This window comes from Eleutherodactylus coqui, chromosome 7, assembly GCF_035609145.1.
Source record: "Eleutherodactylus coqui strain aEleCoq1 chromosome 7, aEleCoq1.hap1, whole genome shotgun sequence".
NCBI lineage: Eukaryota > Metazoa > Chordata > Amphibia > Anura > Eleutherodactylidae > Eleutherodactylus > Eleutherodactylus coqui.
The window spans coordinates 86,929,404-86,957,254 of record NC_089843.1 but is presented as its reverse complement, the minus strand read 5'-3'; the positions used below and the strand labels follow the sequence as shown (position 1 = coordinate 86,957,254).

Sequence of the window (27,851 nt, the reverse complement as noted above, 5' to 3'; positions counted from 1 at the left end):
TCACTGCCATCCTTGTGACAGTCACTGCCTTATGACGAGAGCTGCAAAAACATAGTGACCAAGTTTCTATAAGTGAAAAGAAGTGTCCATATCCTTTAATGTATATGATTTAGAGCAGGAAATATATGAAGAATTTACAATAATTGTGTTTAAAGAACTTCAAAATGGCAAGTATCTGGGTCTTACAGATGTGGCCATCGGTAACATGACTGGACTGTAAATTGAGTTATCACATTGCGGTTACACAGGTTGTTCAAAAAACATCTTTTATCATCTGTCCACAGAATATATGATTGGTCTGATCAATGGGGGGTCTTCCCGCTGAGACCCCTACGATACTGAGAATGGGGGTCCCATGTCCCCCGCTCCACCTCATTGCTGGTTTGCTGCACCGACTGCAGTGAGGAGGAGATTGAATGGAGCGGCAGTTATTGCACTTTGCTATTTCCGTGAGCCCCACTGAAATGAATGGAGCAATGCCGTGCATACGCATTTACAGCTCCATTCATTCTGACATCCCTGCTGGTGAGTGCAGTAACAAAGTGAAGGGCCCCTATTCTCAATGTCGATGGGCATCTGAGTGGTGAGCCCCCCCACTGATTCGACTCTTATGTATCTTTTGGATAGGTGAGAAAAGTTGTTTTTAGTAGAACCCCTTTAAGGTATGTGTTAACTGTCAAGTTATCATTTGCTACATCTGTATGCAAAGCTCCAAATTTCCATATTTCTTTCACCTAGCCTTATGCCTCCCTTACACAGGCGTTTGCCGAACCACAGTGTTTTTCAATGCTGCCTTTACCGCAGGTTTAGCCCCGTTTCAGCAGCGCTGGCTGAAACTGCAGTAAAGGCACAGCTGAAAACGCAGCCAAGGATACTGAAAAAAAAAAATCAATCCTCGCCTAGCTGACGCTGTCTGGTCCCTGCCGCTACTCTCCAGAACCCCTGGCATTTGTCCTCGCTGACCAGAGGATCTTTTGCTAGTGATGGGGATTAAAATCCTCCACTTCCAGCAAGAGATTGTTCTGATTGGCTGAGCCCCTGTGAGTGTCAGCTGGCTCTGCCAATCACAGCCACTGCTGGATTCATGGCTGTAATTGGTGCATCTAGCGCTGGCTGTGATTGGCAGAGCCAGATGACATTCAGCGGGGCTCAGCCAATCACAGCAATCTCTTGCTGGAGGCTGGGTTTCAATCCCCGTCACTAGCAAAAGATCCTCTGTGGGCTTGACAAGTGCCCCCCGCAGCCTGCACGGAGCTCCTGAGAGTTCCAGACAGCGCCAGCTATCTGAGTATTCCTTTTTTTGGTAGTGTAGCTGGCATTTAGCGCTGCCGAAAACGTGGCACCAAGTTGTGCCATGTTTTCAGCAGTGCTGAAACTGCTGCCCATTCTTTTCAATGGGCGATGCAGGGCTGAAAACAGCCAAAGATAGAACATGCATCGCTGTCAAAGCGCAGCATTAAAGACACTACGCTTTGATGCTTGTGTGAGCAGCCCCATCTATAAATATAAAGACGAAAGCCCTCACTGACTGACTCACTCACTGACTGACTCGCCACTAATTCTTCAACTTCCAGATGTCGTAGAAACTTGAAATTTGGCACAAGCATAGATTATCTCCAAAATAGGAAAAGTAAAGGGGTTCCAACTCGATTATTCAATTCTAGCGCAAAAGAATTAGCGTCCACATTTTATGTACGCAATCTACTTCTCTCACTTCCCAATGTCATAGAACCTTGAAATTTGGCACGAGCATTGATTATGTCATAAATAGGAAAAGCTGATGGGTCCCAACTCAATTATTCAATTCTAAGCGCAAAAGAATTAGCGTCCAAATCTTACGTACGGAATCTAAATCTCTCCCTTCCCGATGTCATAGAAACTTGAAATTTGGCACGGGCATTGATTATGTTAAAAATAAGAAAAGCTAATGGGTCCCAACTTGAATATTTAATTCTAAGTGCAAAAGAATTAGCGTCCAAATTTTACGTACGGAATCTAAATCTCCTACTTCCCAAAGTCATAGAAACTTGAAATTTGGCACGAGCATTGATTATGTCATAAATAGGAAAAGCTAATGGGTCCCAACTCGATTAATCAGTTCTAAGCGCAAAAGAATTAGCGTCCAAATTTTACATACGGAATCTAATTCTCTCCCTTCCCGATGTCATAAAAACTTGAAATTTGGCACGAGCATTGATTATGTGATAAATAGGAAAAGTTAATGGGTCCCAACTCGATTATTCATTTCTAAGTGCAAAAGAATTAGCATCCAAATTTTACTTACATAATCTAATTCTCTCACTTTCCGATGTCATAGAAACTTGAAATTTGGCACGGGTATTGATTAAGTCATAAGTAAGAAAAGCTAATAGATCCCAACTCGATTATTTAATTCTAAGCGCCAAAGAATTAGCGTCCAAATCTTACGTATGTAATCTAATTCTCTCTCTTCCTGATGTCATTTTATATAAAGGAAACGTCGCATGGTTGCCTCCACGTGGGGTTTCCTGGGTAACGCAAAGAACCATGCAAAATGGTGAACATATATTTTTCCTCGGTATCTCTAAAGTAACCACGACTTCATAAAATTTTCCGTCTGAACACCAGATAAACACCAGTACCAAATTAACTTGGGCGAAGCCGGGTATATCAGCTAGTTGAAATATATGGGATTGTTGTAAGGCATCTAGTGCAGTGCTAAAAAGGCAACATTAAACGCTTTTTTAACTTTTTACCCAATAAAACTAAAAATAAAATTGGGGAAAAATAGATCTAAAAAATATCCCTATGTCATGGGGAAATAATACGCAGCAAAAATAACTTTGGGCACTGGAGAAAATAAAATAGGGCAGTAAAACCACCAGATGGCGGGTCCTTAAGGGGTTATGATAAGTCATAAGATGAGCTATATACAGTCTGTTTTGGGGATCTGCCATTTTTTCTATTCATGTAAATGGGGCTGAATTGCTTTGCAAGGCACAGGCCATGGACAAGAGTGACGCTGTTTGTTGACCCTTTTCTCTAGCTATCTACCAGGGGCAGTTCAGTCTGTGGCCGTTTACAAGAAATGTCCTCATTCTTTGTTTTCTAGGGAGAAAATCTCAGGCAATGCTGGAGGACAAGTTAAAGAAGCTGGAGGAAGAGTGTAAACTGAAGGAGTCTGAGCGGGTTAATCTGGAACTGGAGCTGACAGAGGTGAAAGAAAATCTGAAGAAAGCTATGGCAGGTGGAATTACTCTTGGTCTTGCTATAGAACCCAAGACTGGAACATCAAGGCCACAGGTAAGACTTCTTGGGCCAAGAGCTGCTCAAAGGGGTGGCAAACTAGGCATTTGTCCAGGGTCTCCATTCCCTAAGGTAGCACCTAAGAATGTAAAGCCCAGGATCCGACTGTGACCTCCTAGTATTATTTGGCAGTGTATGGTGGTGGTATTTAGGAACTGAGTTGTAATATAGTGTGGGCACTGTCTGGCAGTATTATGTGGATTCCTTAAGAGCCTGTTTGACTACTGCCTGTTTTGACCCACCTTTTGATTATGTGAGTTGTATATGGCAGTAATATCTTACAACTAGGAGTATATATGGGCTGATAATAGTTTTACCCTTGCAGTCTCCAAGTCTCCGGCATCGGACTGTGGAGAACTCTCCCATCTCCAGTTGTGACACGAGCGATGCGGAATGCTCTCTACCAGTCAACAGTGCTGCTGCACTAAAGAGACAGTCCAATGCAAATAACTCCCCGGTACGAGGCCATGTGCTAAGGAAGGCCAAGGTAAGAGTGGTTGTTCTCTGCAAGGGTGCATTCCCACGGGTGACTGCCAGTCTCGCCAAACATTCTCGGGCACGACTCGCATCGCACGGGACACAGACAACCCAAATGCATGTTGTGTTCTCCTAGTAGACTCGCACGAAATAGAACATGCTGAGATTTTTCCGTCTCGCAACTTCGCTGCGAGAGACAAATCGCCCATGTAAATAATGGGTTGTATTTTCAAGCAAGTTTTGTACGTCTTGCACCCTAAGGCTCAGGCTACAATAATGATCTAAAGGAGATTTTTAAGATTGGTTTTCAGGAATTTTGGTACCTTCCATCATGTTCATTCCAATGAAAATCACAGTCCTATACGATTTATACACAATGCTCAAAAAAGGGAGGGTACACTTTTATCGGTGGTGTCCCCTTCTAGCTGCTTTGTTGCAGGAAGCAAACCGCTCCGTACATTGCGCAGTGGCTCCAATTGGTATTGCAGGCTGAGTCCTATTCATGTCACTAGGACTTGGCCTGCAGTATACACCCAGGTCGCTGCGCAGTGTATGAAGACATCTGCTTCCTGCAGCAAAACAGCTAGAAATGCAACAACCTCTACAGTTATATCCTACAGCGTCGAGGTATGTATGAAGAGAGATCACGAGGCGATCTCTCTCCATACAACGCGGGCACCGGCTGTTTCTTACAGCCAACAACCACCCACAACACCTTCAATAAGCTGCGTGACTTATCGGAGCTGTTAACCCTTTAAATGCCGCAGTTAATTCTGAAAGCTGCGTTTAAATCCCCCCGACCGATGTTTGGCGGTCCCGTAAGGCCCCCCCCCCCCCCCCCACAATAAGATCACTTTATATAGTACATTAAATAGTACCATTGAAAGATACAACTCATCCCACGAAAAACAGGCCCTCCGACATCTATGTCAGTAAATAAATAAGAGTTACGATTTTTTAAAAGGGGGGGAAGGAAAAAACGAAGGGGGGTTAACCCCTTAGTGACAGCCCTATCGTAAAACTACGTCCTGCTATTGCAGGACGTGTATGGAGGGAGGTAGCGGCGCTATCTCCCTCCATACAGCGCGGGCATCAGCTGTTTATTACAGCTGACACCCGCAGGCAATAGCTGCGCTCGGCTGTTCGGCCGATCGCGGCTATTAACCCTTTAAATGCCGCTGTCAATTCTGACAGCAGCATTTAAATCCCCCGAACGCTGTTCGGGGGTCCCGCACGGCCCCCCCGCGGTGAGATCGGGGGATCCGTGCAGGTGTCATGGCAGCCGGGGGCCTAATGAATGGCCCCAGGGCTGCCTTAGCAGACTGCCTATCAAGCCATCCACACAGGGTGGCTTGAAAGACTGCCTGTAAAAAAGCAGTATGACGTAATGCTATAGCATTACGTCATACTGCAGGAGCGATCAAAGCATTGCATGTTAAAGTCCCCCAGGGGGACTTCAAAGTAATGTAAAAAAAAATAATAAAGTTTTTTTAATTGTTAAAAAAAAAGTTATAAAAGTTTAAATCACCCCCTTTTGCCATATCCATTATTAAAAAATCAAAATCATAAAATAAAAATCTGTATTTGGTATCGCCGCGTCCATAAAAGTCCGATCTATCAAAGTAGTGAATTATTTTTCCCGCACGGTGAACGTCGTCTGAAAAAAAAAAAAAAGAACGCCAGAAATACACTTTTTTAGTTACCCTGTCTCCCAGAAAAAACGCAATAAAAAGCGATCAAAAAGTCGTATGTGTTCCAAATTGATACTATCGGAAACTACAGAACATCCTGCAAAAAATGAGCCCTTGCTCAGCGACATCGACGGAAAAATAAAAAAGTTATTGCGCGCACAAAATGACCGCAGAAAATAATTGAAAAAAATTAAATATCTTAAAAAAAAAAAATTAAAGTACTACAGCAAAAAAAATACTATATGAGTTTGGTATCGTAGTAATCGTACTGACCCATAGAATAAAAATATCAGGTCGTTTTTGTTGCAATTTGTGCGCTGTAGAAAGAGGACGCACCGAAAGATGGTGGAATGTTGTTTTTTTTTCCATTTCTCTCCGCTAAGAATTTTTTAAAAGTTTTTCAGTAAATTATATGGTACAATAAATAGTGCCATTGAAAAATACAACTCGTCCCGCAAAAAACAAGCCCACATACAGCGACGCTGATGGATAAATAAAGGAGCTACGATTTTTTAAAAGGGAGTAGGAAAAAACAAAAATGGAAAAAAGCAAAAAAGCTCCGTCACTAAGGGGCTAAAGGTCACGTCCTTAAGGGGTTAAATGGCGTTCAGCATCCAATATAAATAACATGTTGAAATAATTCTGCGAATCAGAACGATTACAAGGATATCGAATTCATATAGTTTTTTAAGGCTTTTTTTGTAACTCTTTTTTATCTATCACTATATTTAAAGAACCTTTAACTTTTTTTTTACCGTAAATAGTGCTGTATGAGAGGTTTTTCTGTGGGACGAGTTGTACTGTTTAATGTTACCATTTGTTAATCCATGTGACTCGATAATCACTTTTTGTTCTGTTTTTTTTTGTAAGGCAAGAAAGGCAAAATTAGCTATTTTTGCCTTTTTTTTTTTTAATTCAGTGCTTGCACTTTACAGGTTTAAATAATTTACTAACTGTTTATGCGGATCATTATGAACACAGCAATATCAAATTTTGTAGTTCTTTTTGTGTTTTCTTTACATACTAAGGAAAGGAAAAGTTTTTTGTTTTTTTTTACACTTTTCTTAACTTTTTTATATTTGTCCCACTAGTGGACTTAAAGGGGTTGTCCCGCGGCAGCAAGTGGGGGTATACACTTCTGTATGGCCATATTAATGCACTTTGTAATATACATCGTGCATTAAATATGAGCCATACAGAAGTTATTCACTTACCCGCTCCGTTGCTAGCGTCCCCGTCGCCATGGCTCCGTCTAATTTCGCTGTCTGCTTGCTCTTTTAGACGCGCTTGCGCAGTCCGGTCTTCTGCTCTCAGCACAAGCCGCTTCAGCCTGCTAGCCGCTACAGCTCTTCTGCGCATGCGCAGACGAGCTGTCACTTCTCGGGAGCGCGCTGGAGCGGCCATTCTGCTACCATTCTCTGTTAGAGGAAGGTGCAGAAACTTGAGAAGCCCAGCCCAGCAGCCCTGCCTCATGTAAGTGAGGGGTCGGGGGGTTTTTTGTGTGCGCTGGGGGGACTGTATAGACCGCCGGGCCCCGGAGCCTTCGTCTGTTGTCAGGGGCCTGCCGCTGGGCCCCGGGGCCTAGCGCCGGTTACCTGCTGCCTGGCGGTGGGTGACTGTGGCCCAAGAGCGTGTGCCGTGGTCGGCCGCGTTCAATCCCGGGGTCCGGTCGGCGGCTACGGGGCGTCTGGTTGTCAGGGAGACACCGCTGGTAGCGTCTCGGGAGCGCGCACGTCGAACACCAAATTTACTGTGTTTTAGACACTTTCGGATATTTTTTCCCCATCTTGTCTGAAAAAAGGGTTTGTTGCCTAAATTGCACCAGAAGTTTTGGTGTAAATTAAGCCAACTAATAGGGGGCCTAAATACAAAATGACAATAGGTGCAGGGGAGAGGCAACAGCAGGACAATGCCTACAGAAGGAAGTGGTTTAGCAGGTGGTGGCCACAGATCATTCTTCTCTTCTCCAGTTTTGTTGGTCTTGTCACTACTGGTACATGAGGCGCTACCTGCAGCCCATTCACGTTGTACAGGTAGCCCTGCTCCTCCAAGATGGCACATTCTTACATTCTTACAGCATTAGCAGCGGTACTTGCTTTTTTTGTGTGAAAAACACTACTGCCAGAGCCCTACAAAATGACCTCCAGCAGGCTACTGGCCTACATGTGTCTGATCACACTGCGGGAGGGTGCCACGACGGTCCGACATCCTGTAGGGGGAGCTGTGCCCACATCTGGGCATCGTGAAGCTTGATTGGCGTTTACCAGAGAGCACCAGAATTAGCAGGCACCCGCTATTGGCACCCGTTTTTCTTCACAGATGAGACATGTTCACACAGAGCACATTTGGCAGATATGAATAGAGATCAACGAGATCCAATATGGGGCTTAAGTATTTTCTTAAAGGGTTTTCCAGGATGATGAGCTCAGTGATTTATCAGCTCGGAATTCCTGCCAATCAGCTGATTGAAGAGGCTGGGTGAGTGCTGGGGCCTCTTCTCAGGCATGTGGCATCAGTGGTCACATAGCCCAACAGCAGCTCAGTCCCAGTCAAGTGCATGGGATTGAGCTGCAATACCAGGCCCAGCCACTATACAATGCATGGCAGAGTTCCTGGTATGGACTGAAGTGACAGCATGCGGTCATCCGAGTGCCACTATCCTTTCAGTCAGCTGATTGCCAGGGATCCCAAGCAGCGGATGCCTGCTGATCAATTATTGGTGACCTATCCTGAGGATGGTTCATCAGTAGCTGACTCCTGGAAAACCCTTTTAATTGTTTTGAGCAGTGTATATTCCATGGGGTAATACAGCTTCATTGATATATTGTATCCCTGACTGCTATGTTCTGTAATTGGGCTATGGGATCAGCCTTGTATTCATACATATAGAAGCCGGAATTGTTTAACTTGAGTTATGGCATAAATAGCCGAATGGCCCTTACCTCCGCGGCCCCCCTAGCTGTGACCCCACGCTGTTGATTCTCTCATTTGGTTCAGTGTATGGGCAAGAGTGAAATTAGAATTTGATTTCACAAGTCTGACAGAATCGATGTGCGCCTTATAGTCATATGATTGCTGGAAGATTGCAGGTTTGACATATTTGGAGAAATCACATTTGGTTAGAGTCGCGTCATCATGAAATAGTTTTATGTGTAACGGTTGTTCTAAATTTAGTCGCCACATGCGCCAGTCTGCGGCTGATGCAACGGGGAAGCAATCTGATAGCTAATGGGTAAATGATTGGATTTTTATGTGCCTGAGCAGCAGATAAGAGAATAAGGTGCTCCCTCTAGTGGTCAGTTTAGGTAAATGCTTTCAAATTATGCAATTACGTGTTTTTTTTGTTTTTTTTTAAGCAATGTAACCCCTTCAAGATCAAGCCTGTTTTTGCCTTAATGGCAAAGCCAAATTTTGGCACATAGTGTACTTTATTTAGGTGGTAAAAGTAGACCAATATGATTTGTGCGCAATTGTTGTAAATGCCGAAATTGAGGAAAATGTTTAAAGTTTAATTTTTCCAACTGCAGTAGTATGTCAGATATATACATACATATTGTACAATTTATTTTTTTATCAAATCTATATTTCTACTTATTTACTTCTGTTTTGGAAGCACATTTAACAAATTTTGCACGTTTCTGAGCAGTTTAGATTCACTAATTTAACATAATTATGTTTTTAATTTTCTTTTGCAATCAGTTTAGTTTATATATAAGCTGTATTGATGATTTCGTGAATTGATTATAGTAATTGATGTAACAGATGAATATAAGGGTACGTTCACATGGAGTGACATTGGTGCCGCTTTTCCACTGTGGAACATCTGCACTAATTTCCCTCCATGTGAACGTACCATAATCTAATTCCACATTACACCACTGCTGGCCATTTGTACACAGATTTTTGACATGGATCCACAACAGACTTCACCCCCTTCATTTGAAACCATGAAATCTGTTGCAGATCTGCACCAAAGTCCCCTGCATGTGAATGTGCCCTTTAAGAAGGAAGTTATTTCTAGATACATTTCAAAAAATGACTAGTTGGTATAGGTGATTGTATAGTGTAACACATGGTATAGAAGCTAGTAATAGAAGGGGGGTTAATGTTTGGTGTTTTACACAGTCAGCTCTCCTTATCCCTCTTCTGAGAGCACTGATACTTGTAATATACAATCTGTGCCAGCCAGCACTGGCTATCATTGGCTTAAGGCCCATTTAGACACAATGATTATCACTCAAAATTTGCTCAAAAGCCGTCTTTTGAGCGAAAATCATTGTGTCTAAATGTGCCCATCTTTCAGTTTTTTGCCGGATTACGGTTTTCAGTTCTGCTTGAAAACCATCGTTGGGCAGAGCAGCTGATGAGCAGCACCGCACGCTGTGTTCTGTTGGGGAAGAGCTGATTGCTTTGCCTCAGCTGTCAGCCCCCTTCCCTGGCAGAACAACTGATAAGCAGGACTGCAAGCTGTATCTGCTGTCCATGGTGCAGCTTTTGAGCGATAAGCGTTGTCTAAATGGGCCTTTAGTACTTTATGTAAAATGATCGCTGATCTTTCAATCTTTTGAAAGATTATTTGTGTGTGTAAATGGGCCTTAAGTCATCTGGACCTGAACCAATCATGTCCCAACGCCAGCCCTCTGAACAGGCTGCTAACAGGGGTGGTTTACCTGCTGTGGGGGGCTGCGATCACCAGCAGAGTGGCTGGCATAAATTTATGTCGCTGCTGCACAGAGCCCAGGCAGCAGCGACGTCAATGTACGGTCAGCGGTCATGAAGGGGTTAACCTTTCTCGTCCGTATCATTGGGGGCCACAGCCTAGACCATGGGATATAGCCACTGCCCTAGGAGGCGACACTAAGCAAAAAAGTGTTAGCTCCTCCCTACCTGGCTATATCCCCCCTGCAGGCACTCAGCTAATTAGTCTTTAGCTTAGTGTCTGCTAGGAGGCAGACATGGAAAGAGCTATTCGCGGGAATCCGGGGAGTCGGGGCTTTTCCCTGGCTCTACTGGCCTCCCGGGGGAGACGCAGGCAGGGGGTGTCTCCACCACTACTGCGGCGTCTCACCCAGAGAAGAAAAAGGGGCCCGACCATGCAATGCGCATCTGAGTCGGTTACCCGCCAGCCATAGGGCTCCCCCTCCCTGGAGTAGCGCACTGTCTGACGGTGACGCGTAGGGGGCAGCACTGCTGGAGTAGTCGACGCAAGGGCAGGCTGTGGCTCCCAGGACAAAGACACCCCCGCTTGGGACTATGGAGCATTCCGGCGCCACACGGACAGACCGCACAGCCGAGCTTTGAACGCATACCTTAAGGAGCATCAGGACGTCGGCGGTGGCAACGGCGGGGGCAGCGGCAGCGGCGATGGCAGCGGCGATAGCAGCAGCAAAGGCGGCGGCAGCGGCAGCTCTCCCGGCCAGGGATAGAAGCTTGCGTGTCGCAGGACGCCGGGACGCCGGCCGGCAGGCCACCTCCGGGCACGGCGCTCCGGGGGGCGGAGCGCCGTCGTCACGGCCGGAAAGCGTCACTTCCGGGTCGCGGGGACGCTTCCGGGGCAGGCCACGCCCCCTCCGACCGGGGTGAGTGTAAAAAGACCGCCGGACAGAGGAATGGCCGCGCTCTGGGACACTTCATTGGTCTACACCTCTGAGCCCAGCACCTGCAGCTCGCCTGAAGCACACAGCAGCCTTCCAGCCTTCCAGCCGTTCAGCCCTGCAGTCCTGCAGTTTCCCTCTGCAGTTTCCTTCTGCAACGGAGAAAGCACCCGGACAGCAGCAGCACCTCCTGTCTCGGGCACCAGCAGCAGTAGCAACTCCGCAGCAGTCCCTGCCACAGCACCTGCCGGGTCACCAACGCCGCGAGATCGTATGGTACACCAGCGTCGACTTCCGACAGCATCCAAGCGTCAGGACCAGAGGCTCCAGCTGGACCGGGGGAACCGCAGAAACAGCTGCTAGACCGGGTAAGCCCTGCCCAAGGCAGCACTTTGCGGTGTTCCCCCCTCGCCCTCCCCATCCCCCCTGCAGGCATTCCTGTAACGGTACTTAGCTTTCCCGCTACCTGGGAATTGTTTTCTGTTGCCATGTCTGACCCTAGATCAGAGGGTTCCAGCCCGGCCAAGGGGAGGGTGAAGCATTACGCTTGCACTACCTCAGCGGTAAGTTCGCTTGCGGTCAAGTCGACCCCCGCTGCACTAGATGTGCCGCGGTGCGCGCAGCCCCAGGGTCCCCGGTGCCCCCCGCCGCCCCTGTGGAGCCAGGGCCCGAACCCCAACGGGCGAGGTCCCTGGCCGCTGCCGTTTTTCTGGCTTGGCCATATCCTCTGCGGCGATGTTACGCCGGTTAGAGCCCAGCTCAGACGCGTCCTCCTCGGAATATGCACGAGAGAGGGCACACAAAAGGAGGAGGTCCCTTAGCAGCGAGGACACTCCCCATAGAGCGCGCCACACCGGGAGGTCGTCTGGACCCTCAAAGTCCAGACGATCCAGGGACTCTCATGGCTCTCATGGTCCAGGGAGTCCGTGCATGCTTATCATAGATCAAGGCATTTTTTTCACGGTCCCGGTATTCTGCGAGACCAGCCCGGGCTCGCGATGAGTCCCCTCGAGCATCTTGCTCATAGGCGCCCCAGGACACGGCCCAAACGGCAGGCAAGGGCAGTGGGTCTGAAGACTACGACCACTCTGCAGGCTCGTCAGTTTTGGAACTAGACGAGGAACAGGTGTCGCGCCTAGCCAGCCTAATGTACGGCCTCGTAATATCCATAAGGGAAACCCTCCAAGTAATGGAGGAAACAGTGCAGACGCCTCCTTCCGCGGTGTCATTTAGACGGCAGAAGGAGATCACGACAGGTCTTCCCAGACCATACGGATTTTTCGGAGGTTCTTAATAAGGGATGGCAGAACCCGGATAAGAAATTTAGGCAACCCGGGAAGACTTGGGAAAGTACATACCCATTCCCAGGGGGCCTGAAAAAGGGGTTGGGCGGTTCCTCCGGTAGTTGACTCGCCAGGGTCGTGTCTGTCTAGAAGCACAGCACTGCCAACAGCCAAGGTAGCAATGCTGGCTAATCCTCAAGACAGGAAGCTGGATGCGTGGGCAAAACCGTGTTTAAGCCACAGGCACCGCCTTACAGCCGAGTTTTGCGACCGCATGGGTCAGCAAGGCATCCATAGCCTGGGCCAAGCAGCTACGGAGAGACAGTGTAGCAGGCGCTCCACCAAATGAGTTGCTCGAACTGACAAACAACGTCATACAGGCAAACAAATTTGTATGCACAGCAGAGCTAGGCGCAGCCAAGTTCGGTGCCCGGCCATCCGCCGCATCGGTGACGGCAAGGAGAACTCTCTGGCTAAAAAAAAAAAAAAAAAAAAAAAAAAGCTGGTCAGCAGATACAGCATCCAAGATGGCCCTAACAAAATGGCCATTCGAAGGAAACAGGCTGTTTGGACCTAAACTGGATGACATGGTAAAGGGCGCTACAGGCGGCAAGAGCACGTCGTTACCACAAATGCCGGCAAGAAAGGAGAAGGTTCCACTAAAAAGGAAACCGTTCTTTCTTTTAGATCCTTTCGGCGTTTTTTTCATCCCGCCCAGGGTCGGGGCAGTGGTCCCAGTCTACAAGAACCCCGACAGACGCAAAGAGGGGCCCCTCTTTCAAAACAAGGCAAACATGGCGATCCCGACCCGGAATATCTAAAACAGCGGGATCAAAAGAGCGCGGCACGAGATGCTGCCCCCACCCAGTGTCACCAGGGTGGGGGGGGGGGGCAGGCTCTCCCAATTGCGAGAGACATAGGGGAGGCGCGTGAGTAACAAGTGGGTGCAGGAAATTGTGACATCCGGTTACGCAATCGAATTCACGACTCCCCCACGGAATTCGTTCTGCAGGTCCAGAGTGCCTACCACCCCGGAAGGAGTAGCCAACCTACAGCAGGCAGTGCGGAACCTTCTGGCACAGGGGGTTGTGAAACCGATACCGGAGGCACAAGAGAGGCAAGGGTTCTATTTGAATCTTTTTCTTGTACCCAAAAAGGACGGCAGAGTGAGGCCGGTGCTGGGTTTAAGGAGGTTGAGCCAATTCATCAGAACAAAACATTTCCGGATAGAGTCAATCAAGTCCGTGATGACCTCCATGCAACCGGGCGAATTTCTGTCCTCAATAGATATCAAGGACGCTTATCTCCATATCCCGATTCGGGAAACGCATCAAAAATTCCTTCGTTTCGAAACACAGGGAAGGTATTTTCAGTTTACGGCGCTGCCATTCGGCCTGTCTACCTCTCCAAGGGTCTTTACGAAGGTACTAGCAGCAGTGATGGCGCCACTCCATGCGGAAGGTATATCAGCCATTCCATACCTGGACGATATACTAATAAAGGCACCGTCGTGGGACGGCAACAGCGTACACGTCACGAGGAAGATTCTAGAAGAATTCGGCTGGATAGTGAACCGCGAAAAATCATGCCTAATACCGACACAACACTTGGAGTTTTGGGCATGATATTCGATACCAGCCAGCACCAGGTCCGGCTACCTCAAGCAAAGGTAGACAAGCTCCGGCAGGGGGTCCGGTCCCTAATACAGGGGAAACCGTTAACCCTCAGACACTGCATGGCTATCCTGGGCCAGATGGTGGCAGCATTCGAGGCGGTTCCGTTCGCCCAGTTTCCAGTCAAGGAAACTACAACACTTGATATTGTCACGCCAGAATGGGTTCTGGATGACCCTGGAACAGCGAATCCAGATAACTCCTCAAGGCCAAAGGTCACTGAAGTGGTGGCTGGAACCTGGGAGGCTTCAGGCGGGATGGCCTTTGGGCCCAAGTCGCTGGACAGTAGTGACGACGGACGCCAGCCTTTCAGGTTGGGGCGGAACACTAGGGGATCAGTCTGTTCAAGGAGTGTGGTCTCAAAAAGAGACAAGGCTACATATAAACATCCTAGAGTTGCGGGCCATCTACTTGACTCTCCGACACTTCGGGCCCAATCTCAAGAGAAAAAATGTACGTATTCAGATGGACAACACCATAGCGGTGGCCTATGTCAACCGACAAGGAGGAACACGGAGCGTGTCGGTAATGAGCGAGGTAGCAGGCATACTAACGTGGGCGGAGAAGCATCTGAGCTCGATTTCCGCAGTCTACATTCCCGGAATAGAGAAAACTGGGTGGCGAATTACCTAAGCCGAGAAACAGTGGATCCCGGCGATTGGGGGCTGCACCCAGAAGTATTTCGGACGATATGCCGGAAGTGGGGCACGCCAGACGTGCACCTCAGAGCGTCCCGACTAAATTACAGGCTACGCCCATTTATGTCCCGAGCACGGGATCCACAAGCAGCGGCAACGAATGCGCTAACCATTTCGTGGGAGGAGTACAAGCTCCTATACGTATTTCCACCCATTTCTCTCATACCGAGGATCCTAGGGAAAATCAAGCAGGAAGGATGATCAGCAGTATTAATAGCACCAGACTGGCCAAGAAGAAGCTGGTACGCGACCATCATAGAAATACTGTTCGACACACCGTGGCATCCTCCAGAGCAAAGAGACCTGCTATCCCAGGGGCCTTTTTTTCTACACCCAAATTCCAAGTCTCTACATTTGACGGCTTGGCCATTGAGACCGAGGTGTGGAGGAGGAAAGGTTATTCGGAGAAGGTTATCCAGACTATGATACGGGCCAGAAAACCAGCCTCATCGGCAGTTTATTATAGAGTCTGAGAAGCGCTTCTTCACCTGTGTGAGGAGGGGCGGGTACAACCGATGCAATTGTCGGTGGCCAGAATTCTTGCATCCTTACAATCAGGCCTCGAGGTAGGATTGAGGGTAGGCTCGTTAAGGGCACAGGTGTCGGCATTAACGGTACTGTTCCAAAAACCAATCGCAAAGAGGATGGCAGTACGTACATTCCTGCAAGGAGTCGCCCATACGACACCCCCGTTTAAACCCCCGGTCCAAACTTGGGACCTTAATTTCGTGTTAGACACTATGACGGGCCAGCCGTTCGAGCAGCTGAAGGAGATTCCTATGCGACTACTGACCTGGAAGGTGGTATTCCTCGTCGCCATTACGGCAATCCGTAGGGTCTCGGAGCTGGCGGCTTTGGCTATGCAGGCGCCATATATGACCGTCCACCAGGACAAAGTGGTGCTGAGGCCATCACCCGAGTTTCTACCAAGGGTGGTATCACAGTTTCATACTAATGAAGAAAATTGTCTTGCCTTCTTTTTGTCCAGATCCAGTACACAAAGAGGAAAAAATGCTGCACCACCTGGACATAGTAAGGGCGCTGAGGATCTATGTGAAAAGTACAAAGGCGCTTCGTAGGACCGACACCCTCTTCGTTATTCCGGAGGGGACCCGAAGGGGCTTGGCAGCCTCAAGTCACCCTATCCAAATGGATAAGGTCCCTGATAACAGAGACGTATCGCACCTCAGGGCGCTCGCCGCCATTTCGGGTTACGGCCCACTCCACACGGGCGGTAGGGGCTTACCGGGCAGTCCGTCACGGAGCCTCAGCCCTTCAGGAGGGTAAGGCAGCCACCTGGACTTCCTTACATATGTTCTCAAAATCTTATAAGGTCCACACAGCTGCATCATCTGACGCCGCTCTTGGCCGGAAGATCTTGCAGGCGGCGGTCGTTGACCGCACAGCCGAACTTTGAATGCCCACCCAATATATTGTTTTCGGGACTGCTTGTGGACGTCCCATGGTCTAGGCTGTGGCCCCCAATGATACGGACGAGAAACAGATATTTTTGGTATAACTTACCGTAAAATCTCTTTCTCGTCGCGTTCATTGGGGGCCACAGCACCCACCCCTTATTTATTTAGGCGGTTGCTGGAACTTTCTGTTCTTCGGTCATGGTTCGGCAGAAAATTGTGCCAAAGAGTTCGTTTTGGTATGTATAAAACATAATATGTATAATTTTACTCCCACTGGCTTCCTACTGCTTGCAGACAGACTAATTAGCTGAGTGCCTGCAGGGGGGATATAGCCAGGTAGGGAGGAGCTAACACTTTTTTGCTTAGTGTCGCCTCCTAGGGCAGTGGCTATATCCCATGGTCTAGGCTGTGGCCCCCAATGAACGCGACGAGAAAGAGATTTTACGGTAAGTTATACCAAAAATATCTGTTTTATAGCCAGAATTGAAAATTTAATGTCCTAAATCCTTTAGATATTCGTGTTCACTAATGAATCGTTTTCTTTTCTTTCTAAAGGAGTGGGAGCAGAAAAATGGCACATAAGCAAACAACCAGTCATCCTGTGGCCTGAATTTCAGCCTTAAGAAGCGCGGACCAAGAGACAGAACCACACAGTATTTTTATACAAGAGTGCATAGCTTGTTGTATAAAGTTCTCCTAACGTAGCAGAACGGCTGTGAAGGGCTTTGTCTCAGAGGACCAATTACTTTGCCATGTGGTCAGCGTTTGAACGGCCTCAGTTTTTCATTACCGGCCAGCTGACCGCTCGCTGAGGATCAGGGTTAACCGGCCGTATCCTCAGTATCTTATTTTATATGCACATAATACACCTTCAGTCACATTCCAGTGTTTTTTTTTCTCTTGTCTGCCCCCTGCTGTCTGACCTGATGAATTGCATTTTCAGTTTTCTAAGATCCTGGCAATGTTTCATCAAATATGTTGCTGCACCTTTCACTCTGTATAGCAAAAGACAGAAGTGTATTGGCACACAGCGTTGGCTGTCCTGTACAGACAATGGAATTTGTCATCACTAATCTCGATCGACAGAAATCTTTATTCTAAGTCCACGCCTTGAGTTTGAAAATGGCCCCAGATATGTATGAGATATAGGCCCAGGGACTAGGAAAACATAGCTGCTTTTTTGAAGCAACAGCACCACACCTGTCCTCAGTTTGTTACTGGTATTACAGCTCAGCATCATTCACTTTAAAGGGGAAGCAGTCTGCAGTAGTAACCCACTGTGCAATGTATGGTACTGTCTGCTTCCTGAAGCAGAACAACCAGAAGTGGAACAACCCATTTAAGGAAGTTGAGCTACAATACCAGACAGAACCTGCATCAAGCAGCCATGTTTTTTCCAGTCCTGGGTAACCCTTTAATGTATTATAAAAAGGTACTGTAGACTTTATAGGAAGGTCTGCCAGCTCACAGAAGACAACACTCCCAGGGGGATTCTAAACTGGCTTGTTCATTGCTGCCTGCCTGGTTTACCGACCACTAGAAATAATAAGTCCATCATAGTCTAGTCGTTGACACATTCCCTTTACGAGGAGTTTAGTATTGCATTTGCGTTGAGCTGCTCAGATGGCATTTCTGTGGGCAGAACAAAGCCCTTGTCTGCCCATTCAAAGTTAAAGCTAATCTATTCAACTGGGTGTGGGATGGGGGCAACTCTTTATGCTACCTTGAATTAGGAGATAATTTGGGACCTTAATCTTAAGGTGATCAACCTGATTCCAATGGTAACACATCTACCTCCATGTACAGTATGTTCATACATAGAACGGTAACTGCACTTTTGCAACCACTTCTTTTTATTCTGCATAAGAGCTGGGTACACAAAAAAGTAGACCTTTTAATGAATACTATTTGTGAGGTTGTTTCACTTTAAATGCAATAGAGCAATAAAAATACTGGTTGCAAAAATGTACTTACCTGTGTATATGGCCACTTTACATCATTGTAGTTCATATCCATACCTAGGGTAAACAGGTCTTTTTATACTTAATGGGGTTGTCCAATTATAAACTATTAATCGCCTAGCCTTAGAATAGGCCATTATTACTAGATTGGAAGGGGCCTGCCGCCAGGGATGCCCCACTGATCAGGTGTGCATGTGCACGGAGATGATTTCTCCAGGAAGTGAATAGCTCTGTTCTCACTGCAGTCACAGCTTTGTACTATAGACAAAGTTCCCATTCACTTCAATCGGCATTGTGCCTGTAGTACCAAACCTGGCCACTACAGTGAGAACGGAGCTGTCTGATTCCTGCAGAAATCTGCTCCATGCCTGGGAACACTGCCCTGTTAAACAGCTGATCGGGGTGGCAGACCCGCACTTGTATATCTACTATTGGTGGCCTATCCTAAGGCCATCAGTAGTGGACAACCCCTTTAATCAATCACAGTTTATCAGTTTATTCTCATATGTTAATTCAAATGAATTTTGTAAATGTTGAGGATTTTGTTGCAGATTTAAGGAGTGGCGACAGCCCATGTATAGAAGCTCCTGATTTGTGCTTTTCATTTGGCTACAGCCACATCTGATCATCCGTTTCATGATTGCACCTCAGCCTTACGCTTCTGAAGGATCAAAATTTTACCAAAACTGTTAGATTTCCTTTAAAATCTTTTTGTTGCTACAAATTTTATTATTTATTTGTATATTTCTATATCTTGTATTGTTGGTGATTTAATTTATATCTGTAAATACTTTGGGGCGGAGGGGGGGGGGGTCATTGGGGCTCCTGGGATATATACACGTTTATAAGCGCATACCCCTAATCTACATGACTCGTACATCTCATTATTCTCCACCTGAATCGTCACAAAGATTAGAAGAGGAAGAGGAGACGTAGAATGAGCTATCAGCGTATTTATGGACCACCTCGAGATCTGGAAATGGTAACGCGCTTTTATACTGCATGTCTTACCAAGGCTGTACCTGAGTGGGATATTGGGGTGCGCTGTTCGTGCATGGGCTGTTACCGCAGCTATAGGAGTGCGCCAATCCAAATAAGCACAGAAGGCACACAGATGTGACTAAGAGTAAATACGCACAAGTCTAAAGGAAAGCGGTGAAGAACAGGGAAGAGTCTGTGTATTTTTGTATGTAGCTCCTATCACTGGGTGACTAAGACTAGCTCTGCATTGCCTCACCAATGGCCGGTTTTGTTGGTAACTTCCGGCTACCAGTGAAATACGAGAGGGAGTCAAAAATTATCTGCACTTTGGTTGTAGAATTTTTTTTGAATCCACTTTCAGAAAAGACAAATATAATATTTTTCAAGATAATCTCCCCCCGTTTCAATATATTTTGTCCCTCTGTCAACAAGAAATTAGAAGTGAATCTTCATCCTCTTCCCTTAACGCCCATTTACACTGAAAGACAATCGCTCAAACAACAGTTTGAGTGACAGTTTTGAGCAATCATCTTTGCATAACTCTTATGTAGCTAATTAGCTACTTAAGAGTTCAATGCAGGCAGAGCGGGATACTGCTGATAACTCCAAGAACAGCAGCTGCTTTGTTCTCAGAGCTTTCAGTTGGTATTCCCCAGAGAAGTCCAAGCAAGATACCAGCTGAAAGAATGCTATCAGCTGGTATCCCGCGGAGAACTCTGTGTGCGGCGCTGATAAGAGTCATCTCTGATTTTTAGCTTGCACGGACATTTTGTTTTGCACTGGAGTAACAAACCTGCACAGCAGTGACTGGGAGACAGCAGTCTACAATGGAAAGTAGATGCAGAAAAATGCTGTCTTCACAGAGATAGTGTCCACAAGCCTTTATTGAATGAAGCGCTACATAAAAACAGTCAGACGTCTACACAGGACGCGTTTCCACTCCGTGAGGAGTCGATCACCTGGTGAAGACAGCATTTTTCTGCATCTACTTACCTGTGTACCGCAACTGGACAGAGCGGTTGAAGCAGTCTGAAAGAGATCCCAAGCCGATGCATAATCTTTCCAAAGGAGGAGACACCTAGGCAGTGGGTGAGCAAAAACCTTTTTAATACAACAGAAAGTGTTGATAAGACAGTGCGGTCCACAGAAGTTTTGCCATAATATAACTGGAGTGCGGGTAAATTTTGACTCCCCCCTCCTATTTTGCAGATTGTGCAGAACAGGAAATTCAAGAGCACAAGTAACTTTTTTTATTTGGCCACAAACTTTAGTATTTAACACACTTAGAGCTTCTAGGTGATGTATATATAAGATACCCCCCCCCACCACCATCCATGTAGTGATATATACATTTGGTGTATATATGGTTTCAATCCAATCTAAACTGTTTTTACGTCAGTCTATTTTTACAGCGTAATTTAGGTTGTCTTTTCCTACGATGCAGTTTGTAATATCCACAGATTCTGTTTTTTGGTTTTTTTTTGCAAGGATCCCTTTTTCTAATGGGCGTACAATATGAACTTTTTAAACTTTGTAGTTTTTATCTTTTCACCACTTTTTTTTATTCATTAAAGCAACCCACCCGTTCTGGAGAAACAAAGATGGCCGCAGCACATCTCTGATTATCTGATGTTACACTATGTATTTGTATGCATTATTACTCTAAGGCACTACACCTGCTTTGGTTGGCCAGTGCTGACCAGTCAGAGCAGCATGTAGTGTCTGAGACTACTGAAGCATACAGTGTGCATCAGGTAGTGAGAGAAGTGGTGTGGCCATCTTTGGTTCTCTGTTTGTCACTTAGGCCCCACTGATCCCGTGAATGCGAATTCTGTGACCCGTTCTTCTGTCATTGCAGGATACTTTTCCCACCCACAGTGACCTCAGATTGAATGCACGCATGGTTGCGGGTATACATTCATTTCAGTGACAGTGACTGGAACAAGCAAGCGCATGTACTCCGCTATCTCCGGCAGTGCCATTCAAAATGAAGAGAGCGGCACCGTGCATGCGTGACAATCGCTCCATTCAGTCTCCTCCTTATTGTGGGTGGGTGCAGCGAGCCTGCAGTGACAAGGACAGGAAACAGAGACCCTGGTTCTCGGGATTGTGGGGCTCTCAATGGTGAGACCCCACCTATCAGACTTTTATCACCTATCTTAGTACAACCCCTTTAATGTAACAGAACATGCAAATATGTATGTGCCTCCATATAAAATCGGTCACATGGAAGCGTAATATGGGGGCTGTTCGCACAAACTCTAAATATCAGTCTCTATTATCACAGGTCACAAAAATTAGTTCATAATTGTCCTTTCATTGATTTGATATCAATGATTGGAACGATATTTCAACTGGAAACGCAGGAGTCTGACCTTGGGATATGTGGTTAAATAACAAACGCCTATTTTCTATTTTACTGTTACCTTTTGATTATGGGCCTCCTTTCACTCATTGCAGTCAGAACGGCACTCGGCAGGGTTTTATTTTGGTAATTTATATTTTTATTTCTAATTTTTTTTTTAAATTTTTAATACAATTTTTACAATGACCGTAAAATAAAACCCTCAATAACAACAGCATCTGACAGGGTCAGGACGTTCTCACTGCTGTTAGAACATAGAAATGGTTAACAGAGGCCGTGTGAGGGGCGCTAAAGCGGAATTTAAACGTTTCCGTTTTTTCCTATTGACTTCAACGGTATAAAAAAACAAAAATAGAACAAATCGTGCCGGCAGCTGCACCATTTGTCCACTTTGAAAAACGGAAAAGAAATGCAATAGAATTATGCGGAAAGCAACAAAAATATTTCTGTTTCTTAAAAGAAAACTAAATATTGAAATCGATGGGGAAAACAACTGAAATGCTTAATTCTCTCTTTTTATTTCCATTTCTCGGCTCTTCAAAATGGAACTGGGAAATGGTTAGCGAAGGCTAACGCCAGTGAGAACAAGACCTCATTCAAGCTAAGCACAGCGTGCTAATAGATGAGAATTACTGTGGCATCAACACGAGAATATACAGAACTGTGCAAAAGTTGTAGGCAGGTGGGGAAAATGCTGCAAAGTCAGAATGCTTTCGAGTAGCATGGCCCCTCTGTGAGGCCGTAGCATCTCTTCCAGGACTCCTCGTTGGTATGACATCGGCTGGATGTTTGGGGTCCTTGTCCGGCTGCAGAATAAGTTTGGAGTCAGGCGCCTTCTATTTTTAGAAAAGTTCTCACTTTGCAGCTTTTTTTCCACACCTGCCTAAAACTTTCACACAGGACTGTATGTAAAGCTTTCCAGAGCTGATGTGGAGTTTCCACATTTTAATTGAATTACACCTCGTTTTTTTATGCTTTTGGTGAATATTCATACCAGCGGGTGTTTTTTAGGTTTTCTTTTGACCCTGTAATGCGATGCCCTCGGTTTCTGGGTACAGTGGCACTTTTGAGCAGTTGTTACACATCAGTATTCCATTCTATATATATTCTATCTGTAATCTAACCGGACCTTGTCATATGCTGTACCTGCCATGAATGTATTATATTGTTAATTTTTTTTTTTTATTGTATTTCAAAAATGTATAATTTTTTATTGTTGCGGAGGGAAGGGGGCGATGCCAGACTTCTTTGCAATAGTACAGACCGGTTCAGAGTATCCTGGTCCAGCGTTTATGTAGTGCCTGTAAATAGATCCATCTTATGGGACATATTTAATTTTTCAAATGCATATTTTATTTAAATATTCTGACGTGTCTGCTTGTTCTGGAAGTGGATCCAATGGATTATTGTATTAGGCTATTCTCTAAACATTCTCTACACTGTATTAATATGGACTTGCACTTGCATTTCGAGTGCATATAAAATTCTGTGCACTATTAATAAAATGAATTTACAAGAATGTCCAGTTTTTGTGTTTTTTGTACAGTTTATTTGTAGATTCAGAGAATTGATTTGTGAGTCTTGTAAACAAAGACAAAGGGCCCTTTTACACGAAATGATCGTTCAGATTCTTGTAGGGTCGCGGGCACATTTACAAAACCTTTTATGTCTGTTTCTGGCAATAAAAAAGTAGCAAATTTTTGTGCATGAGGGCATTTGTGTAAACATTTGGGACTGTTGATCATTCTGCACCAGCCCTGACACTTTACCTCCTGGCAAGCCCCACCCACTTTTTGGGAGTGTGGCAATTATACCAGAGGTGTATGCCAGGTTGGAGTTAGCAAGAAAGCGCACAGAGATGCCAGGATGTGCCTCTTCATGTATTAAGCACACTGTGCGTCAGAGGAAATTGTACTAAGACAGACGTTGGAAATGCTAGCCTGTCTCTAGATGGAGGAGAACGAGGGATAAATTGAAATAGTAACAGAGCTAGTCTCAGGTGACTAAGTCCCACAGTGAAAGTATCACCATTGGTACTTGGCTGCAGGAAATAACCAGCGCCCATATAGAGGCGGACCCAGAATAAATACACTTCCATCATGACTAATTGGCCGGCACTTCTCTGTTGCCAGTCAGTCCATACACCACAGGAGACATTGAAGCAGGAAAGAGAAGGAAGTAACATCAAACACCGAGGGATTCCCAACAGACGACTCCTAAAGGAACTTCTGTAGTGAAAGGAAACTGGCACTCATCGCCACCCGGCAGCAAAGGCACATTCACGTGGCTGATGCCATGATGTATCCCTGGCTCCACAGATTGCAGCCGGAGTGCCGCAATACAATAATTTACATAGGATAATTTGGATCCTCACAGAACTTGAACCAGTGCAGAACCTCTGGATGTCGGAGAGACTACAACAAGCTCAGTGACTTTTCATCCCTTCCCTTTTACGCCTCAAATTCCAATAATCACCTCTAATCGCCAGAATTTCTTTTTTTAATTTTATTAATATTTTTCAAAGATACAAAAAATACCATTGCCCTGTGTTAATTTTGCAATGACTATACCACAGTCTGGAATGTCTTACCATTTGGTGCAGAATCCCCATTGTTAGGGAGAAGCTCCTCCTACTTTCAGGTGCTGTAGTGAAATAGTGCAGAGACTGATCCTATGTGCGGACATACTACTGACGTATTAATACAGTATCATTACATCACTGTTCTTTCCCAGAGCACATTGCCTTTATACAAAAAAACGGGGGAGGGGGGGGGGGAGAAAAAAAAATAACCAAATGGTGGAAATATCCGTATTTCTAAAGTAAACTTGAATCTTGGGAGATGAAAAAAAATCTAGATAAAAGGTAATAAAGTGTACACATAATATGGATAGAACACAAAATATGTGGCGGGTTACAAATTTGCTACCAGTTGAGTATGAATTGTAACAATTCGTATGAAAACGAGTCCTTAGAACGTATCGGTCGATTGCTCTTCCTTAGTAGCAGAAATTTTTATATATTCGGAACGGGTTAGAAACAACTTCTCCGATTGCTTTACAGTCTGATCATCCAGTCTGATGATTTACCAGGGAGAAATATTACAATGTAGGGAAGAGTCTGTGACGATTGTCTCCTTATGTAAACATCAGCTAACCAGGTAGTTGTGCATTTCTCTGGAGTTAATACTTAAAACCACTCCTGAGTGATTACCTGCGGAAAGAGAGAAAATGAACAACATGACTGGTCGCTCCTAAAATGACAAGTAAAAAAAAAAAGAAAAATGGAAAAAGGGCAATTTTATCACAAGAATAGAAAATAAAAAGGTGCAGTACCAACGGAAAAGAAAAATCACTGTGCTCTGATCCATGGTGGCTCATGGATGCTCTGGTGAGTCGGTGGGGACCGTCTATCAGTGGCAAGGCGTATGAGTTGTCTGTTGGGCTTTAAAGTGTAACTCCGCTTTAGAACATCATTTTACGGTTTGAACTCCTTGAAGATGGTGAAAGATTGTATAAATGCATGGATTTTGTTTTACTGTATTTATCTTGTAGACATCTTGAGCTGCTGCACATCTCCTTCTCCATATGAGAGCTGCATTGAAAATTCTGCAGGTTGCCATATAATAGCTGTCAACATTAAGATAGAAAAAGCTCTAATCTGGAGTAATTTGGGATGTTTCCGATAGCAATGCTGCACTTGGGGATTCGGTGTAGTCGCGTGACGTCATTGAGATGGAAAGAAGTCACTGAGCGAAATTTTGTACAGTTCGGTTCAGCTGGTTTGGTCGGAATTAGTTTGATCCGAGCGTTCACCAATATAATGGATCCTGGCCAAATGGAGGTGGGTATTCTCCTATGGCTCAGTGGTTAACACTCTTGCCTTGTAGTTGCGGGTTCTTAGGTTCAAATCGAACAGCATCTGCATAGAGTTTACAAGGAATGGCTGTCGGCCACTTTAGCGTCTACCAGCCGTCCCAGCAACAATCGCTACTGCGCTTTCACATAGAGGCAAGGATTGTTAAGTGAATGGAGGCCGAGTGGGCCGGGGATTACTATGGCTGTCCGCCTCCATTCATTGGAAGCAGGCCGTCGTTTATCTATGAACACAGATCAATCGTCATTTGATTTTTATGCCTGTAGAAACTGAGCGGCAAGTGGTAAGTGAATAAATTGTTTGTAGTTCAGTTGCTGCAATCTAGTGACAGTCTGAGTGATTATCGTTCAGTGTGTAAGGGCCCCAAGTTCTCCCAGTTTTTCATAATAATCTCCATTATATAAGTCCATGTAGATGTTTTCCTTGGTCAGTGGTGTAGCTGGGACCCCAGTGCTTTAAGGTAACAGTGCTAACCACAGAGCCACCACTTCTCCTCCGGTGTAAATGTATGCACTATAAACATACAAAACACAGGAAAAATATACAAACTCCATGCAGATGCGGTCATTAGTCGGATTTGAAGTTAGGACCCTGGCACTGCAAGGCAACAGTGCTAACCACTGAGCCACCACTGCTACAACTCAGGTGCAGTCTATCTAGAACACATGGCATCTTGGCATTTTTGAACAAGAAAGGAGTAGAGCTTCCGGATGAGTTCAGCAGATGAACCACCCATTGTAATAAAGTATGCTAGGCCGAAAAAAGGCCCATATTCATCTAGTTCAATCCATTATCCCCTCCCGCCCTCCATGATGTTTATCCAAAGGAAGGCAAAAAAAAACACAACCCAATATGGTAAAAGCCAATTTTCTGCATTTTAGTGAAAAAAAATTTCCTTCCTGAGTCTAAATCTGACACTCAGAATAATCCCTGGATCAGCAAACCTTCTGTAGTAATTAGTGACTAACATGCAATATTGTATCACTCAAAAAAGGCATCCAGACCCCTACTGAACTCTTTTATTAAGTTTGCCATCACTACATCCTCAGGCAGAGAGTTCTATAGTCTCACTGCTCTTACAGTAAAGAACCCCCTTCTATGTCGGTGTAGAAACCTTCTTTCCTCTTGACACAAAGGGCGCCCCCTTGTTACAGTCGCAGTTCTGGGTATAAACAGATGATGGTAGATCTCCCTGTATTGTCCCCTGATATATTATACATAGTTATTAAGTCGCCCCTCAGCCATCTTTTTTTCTAAACTAAATAATCCCAATTTTGATAACCTCTCTGGGTATTGTAGTTCGCCCATTCCATTTATTACTTTAGTTGCCTGCCTTTCAACCCCCTCAAGCTCTGATATGTCCTTCTTGAGCACAGATACCCAAAACTGTACACAATATTAACCCATTCATGAACAGAGATTTTTTCATGTTTAATTTTTCGTTTTTTTTTGTCTGTTTCCCAAGCACCATGATTTGTAATTTTTCCATTAACATAGCTGAATGATGCTTTTTGAGAGATGAGTAGTATTTTTTTTATGGTACCATTTAATGTACCATATAATTTATGGAAAAGCTTTTAAAAATTGTTAAGTGGAGAGAAGTAAAAAAAAATACAATTGCGCCAATTTTTGAGGGGGTTGTTTTACAGCTTTTGAAGCGTAGTAAAAATTGCATCATTCTCTGGCAGATAGTTTAATGTATTTATATTTTTAACAAGTATATACATTTTTTTCTTTTAAAAAAATTGCTTTCAGTCACCACACTCTGAGACCCGTAACTTTTTTTATTTTTTTCATCGATTGGGCTGTGTGAGTGGTCATTTTTTGCATTATGAGCTGTAATTTTTATTAATTCCATTTTAAGAAACAAATGTATTTTTGTACGCATTTTATTCTTGAACTTTTATTCATTTGATTGCTCATACTATATAATGCAATACTACAGTATTGAAGTGTATAGTGAGTTTTACTGTTGCCTATCTAACCCTACCATGCACAGGACATTATAGGCATCTACGTATAGCAGCTCTGGGAGCCTTCAGTTGGGTCCAGAATGCCATGCTAGGGCAAACGCCCATGATGGCGCTGCACATCGGATCAGAATAGAGGTTGTTCCTCCCCCAGAAACTCACATGGTATGTAAAGTTTATTATATATAGCAATCATGATTTGAGAACATTATGCTTGATAAAGGCGTTTGATAACGCCGAAACGCGTTGCATACATATTGGATGTTTTATCTGTTTTTTAAAAAAAGAGGTACATCACCTCCGGATTTCATTTATTTAATAAACCTCAATTTTTGAATTTGGGTCACCCTGATTCTTTTGGAAAACGAGGCAACTCCTAAAAAGAAGCGCAGAAAAAGTTTTTTAACTTCTTCCCGGTCTTTGTAAAAGGATCGGAGCATCACTTAGTCTGCAGCTCTCGAGGGAACTGGATATCGGGGAAACCTCTGGAAAGATACCAATATATACGGACTTGGATTCATGGTACAAGCGGGTCACCATTAGGTGGCACGCTTAGCACCGGGTGAGTTGAATTATATATT

At 45.1% G+C, this 27,851-nt stretch overlaps 2 protein-coding genes across 5 annotated transcripts in view; one reads left to right on the top strand and one right to left on the bottom strand.

The window, feature by feature from the left end:
• The window catches only part of AFAP1 (actin filament associated protein 1), a 137,974-nt gene extending 115,035 nt beyond the window's left edge, over nt 1-22,939 (top strand). For all 4 annotated transcript variants that reach the window (XM_066573328.1, XM_066573330.1, XM_066573327.1 and 1 more), the window contains 3 exons: nt 3,092-3,282; nt 3,611-3,772; nt 16,675-22,939. In XM_066573328.1, the coding sequence (XP_066429425.1) occupies nt 3,092-3,282; nt 3,611-3,772; nt 16,675-16,701 (380 nt within the window). In that variant the 3' untranslated portion in view covers nt 16,702-22,939. The remainder of the gene's footprint in view (nt 1-3,091; nt 3,283-3,610; nt 3,773-16,674) is intronic.
• Nucleotides 22,940-23,916: 977 nt separating this feature from the next.
• The window catches only part of SORCS2 (sortilin related VPS10 domain containing receptor 2), an 816,984-nt gene continuing 813,049 nt past the window's right edge, over nt 23,917-27,851 (bottom strand). The window contains exon 27 of the mRNA XM_066573326.1: nt 23,917-24,637. Within this exon, the coding sequence (XP_066429423.1) occupies nt 24,573-24,637 (65 nt within the window). The 3' untranslated portion in view covers nt 23,917-24,572. The remainder of the gene's footprint in view (nt 24,638-27,851) is intronic.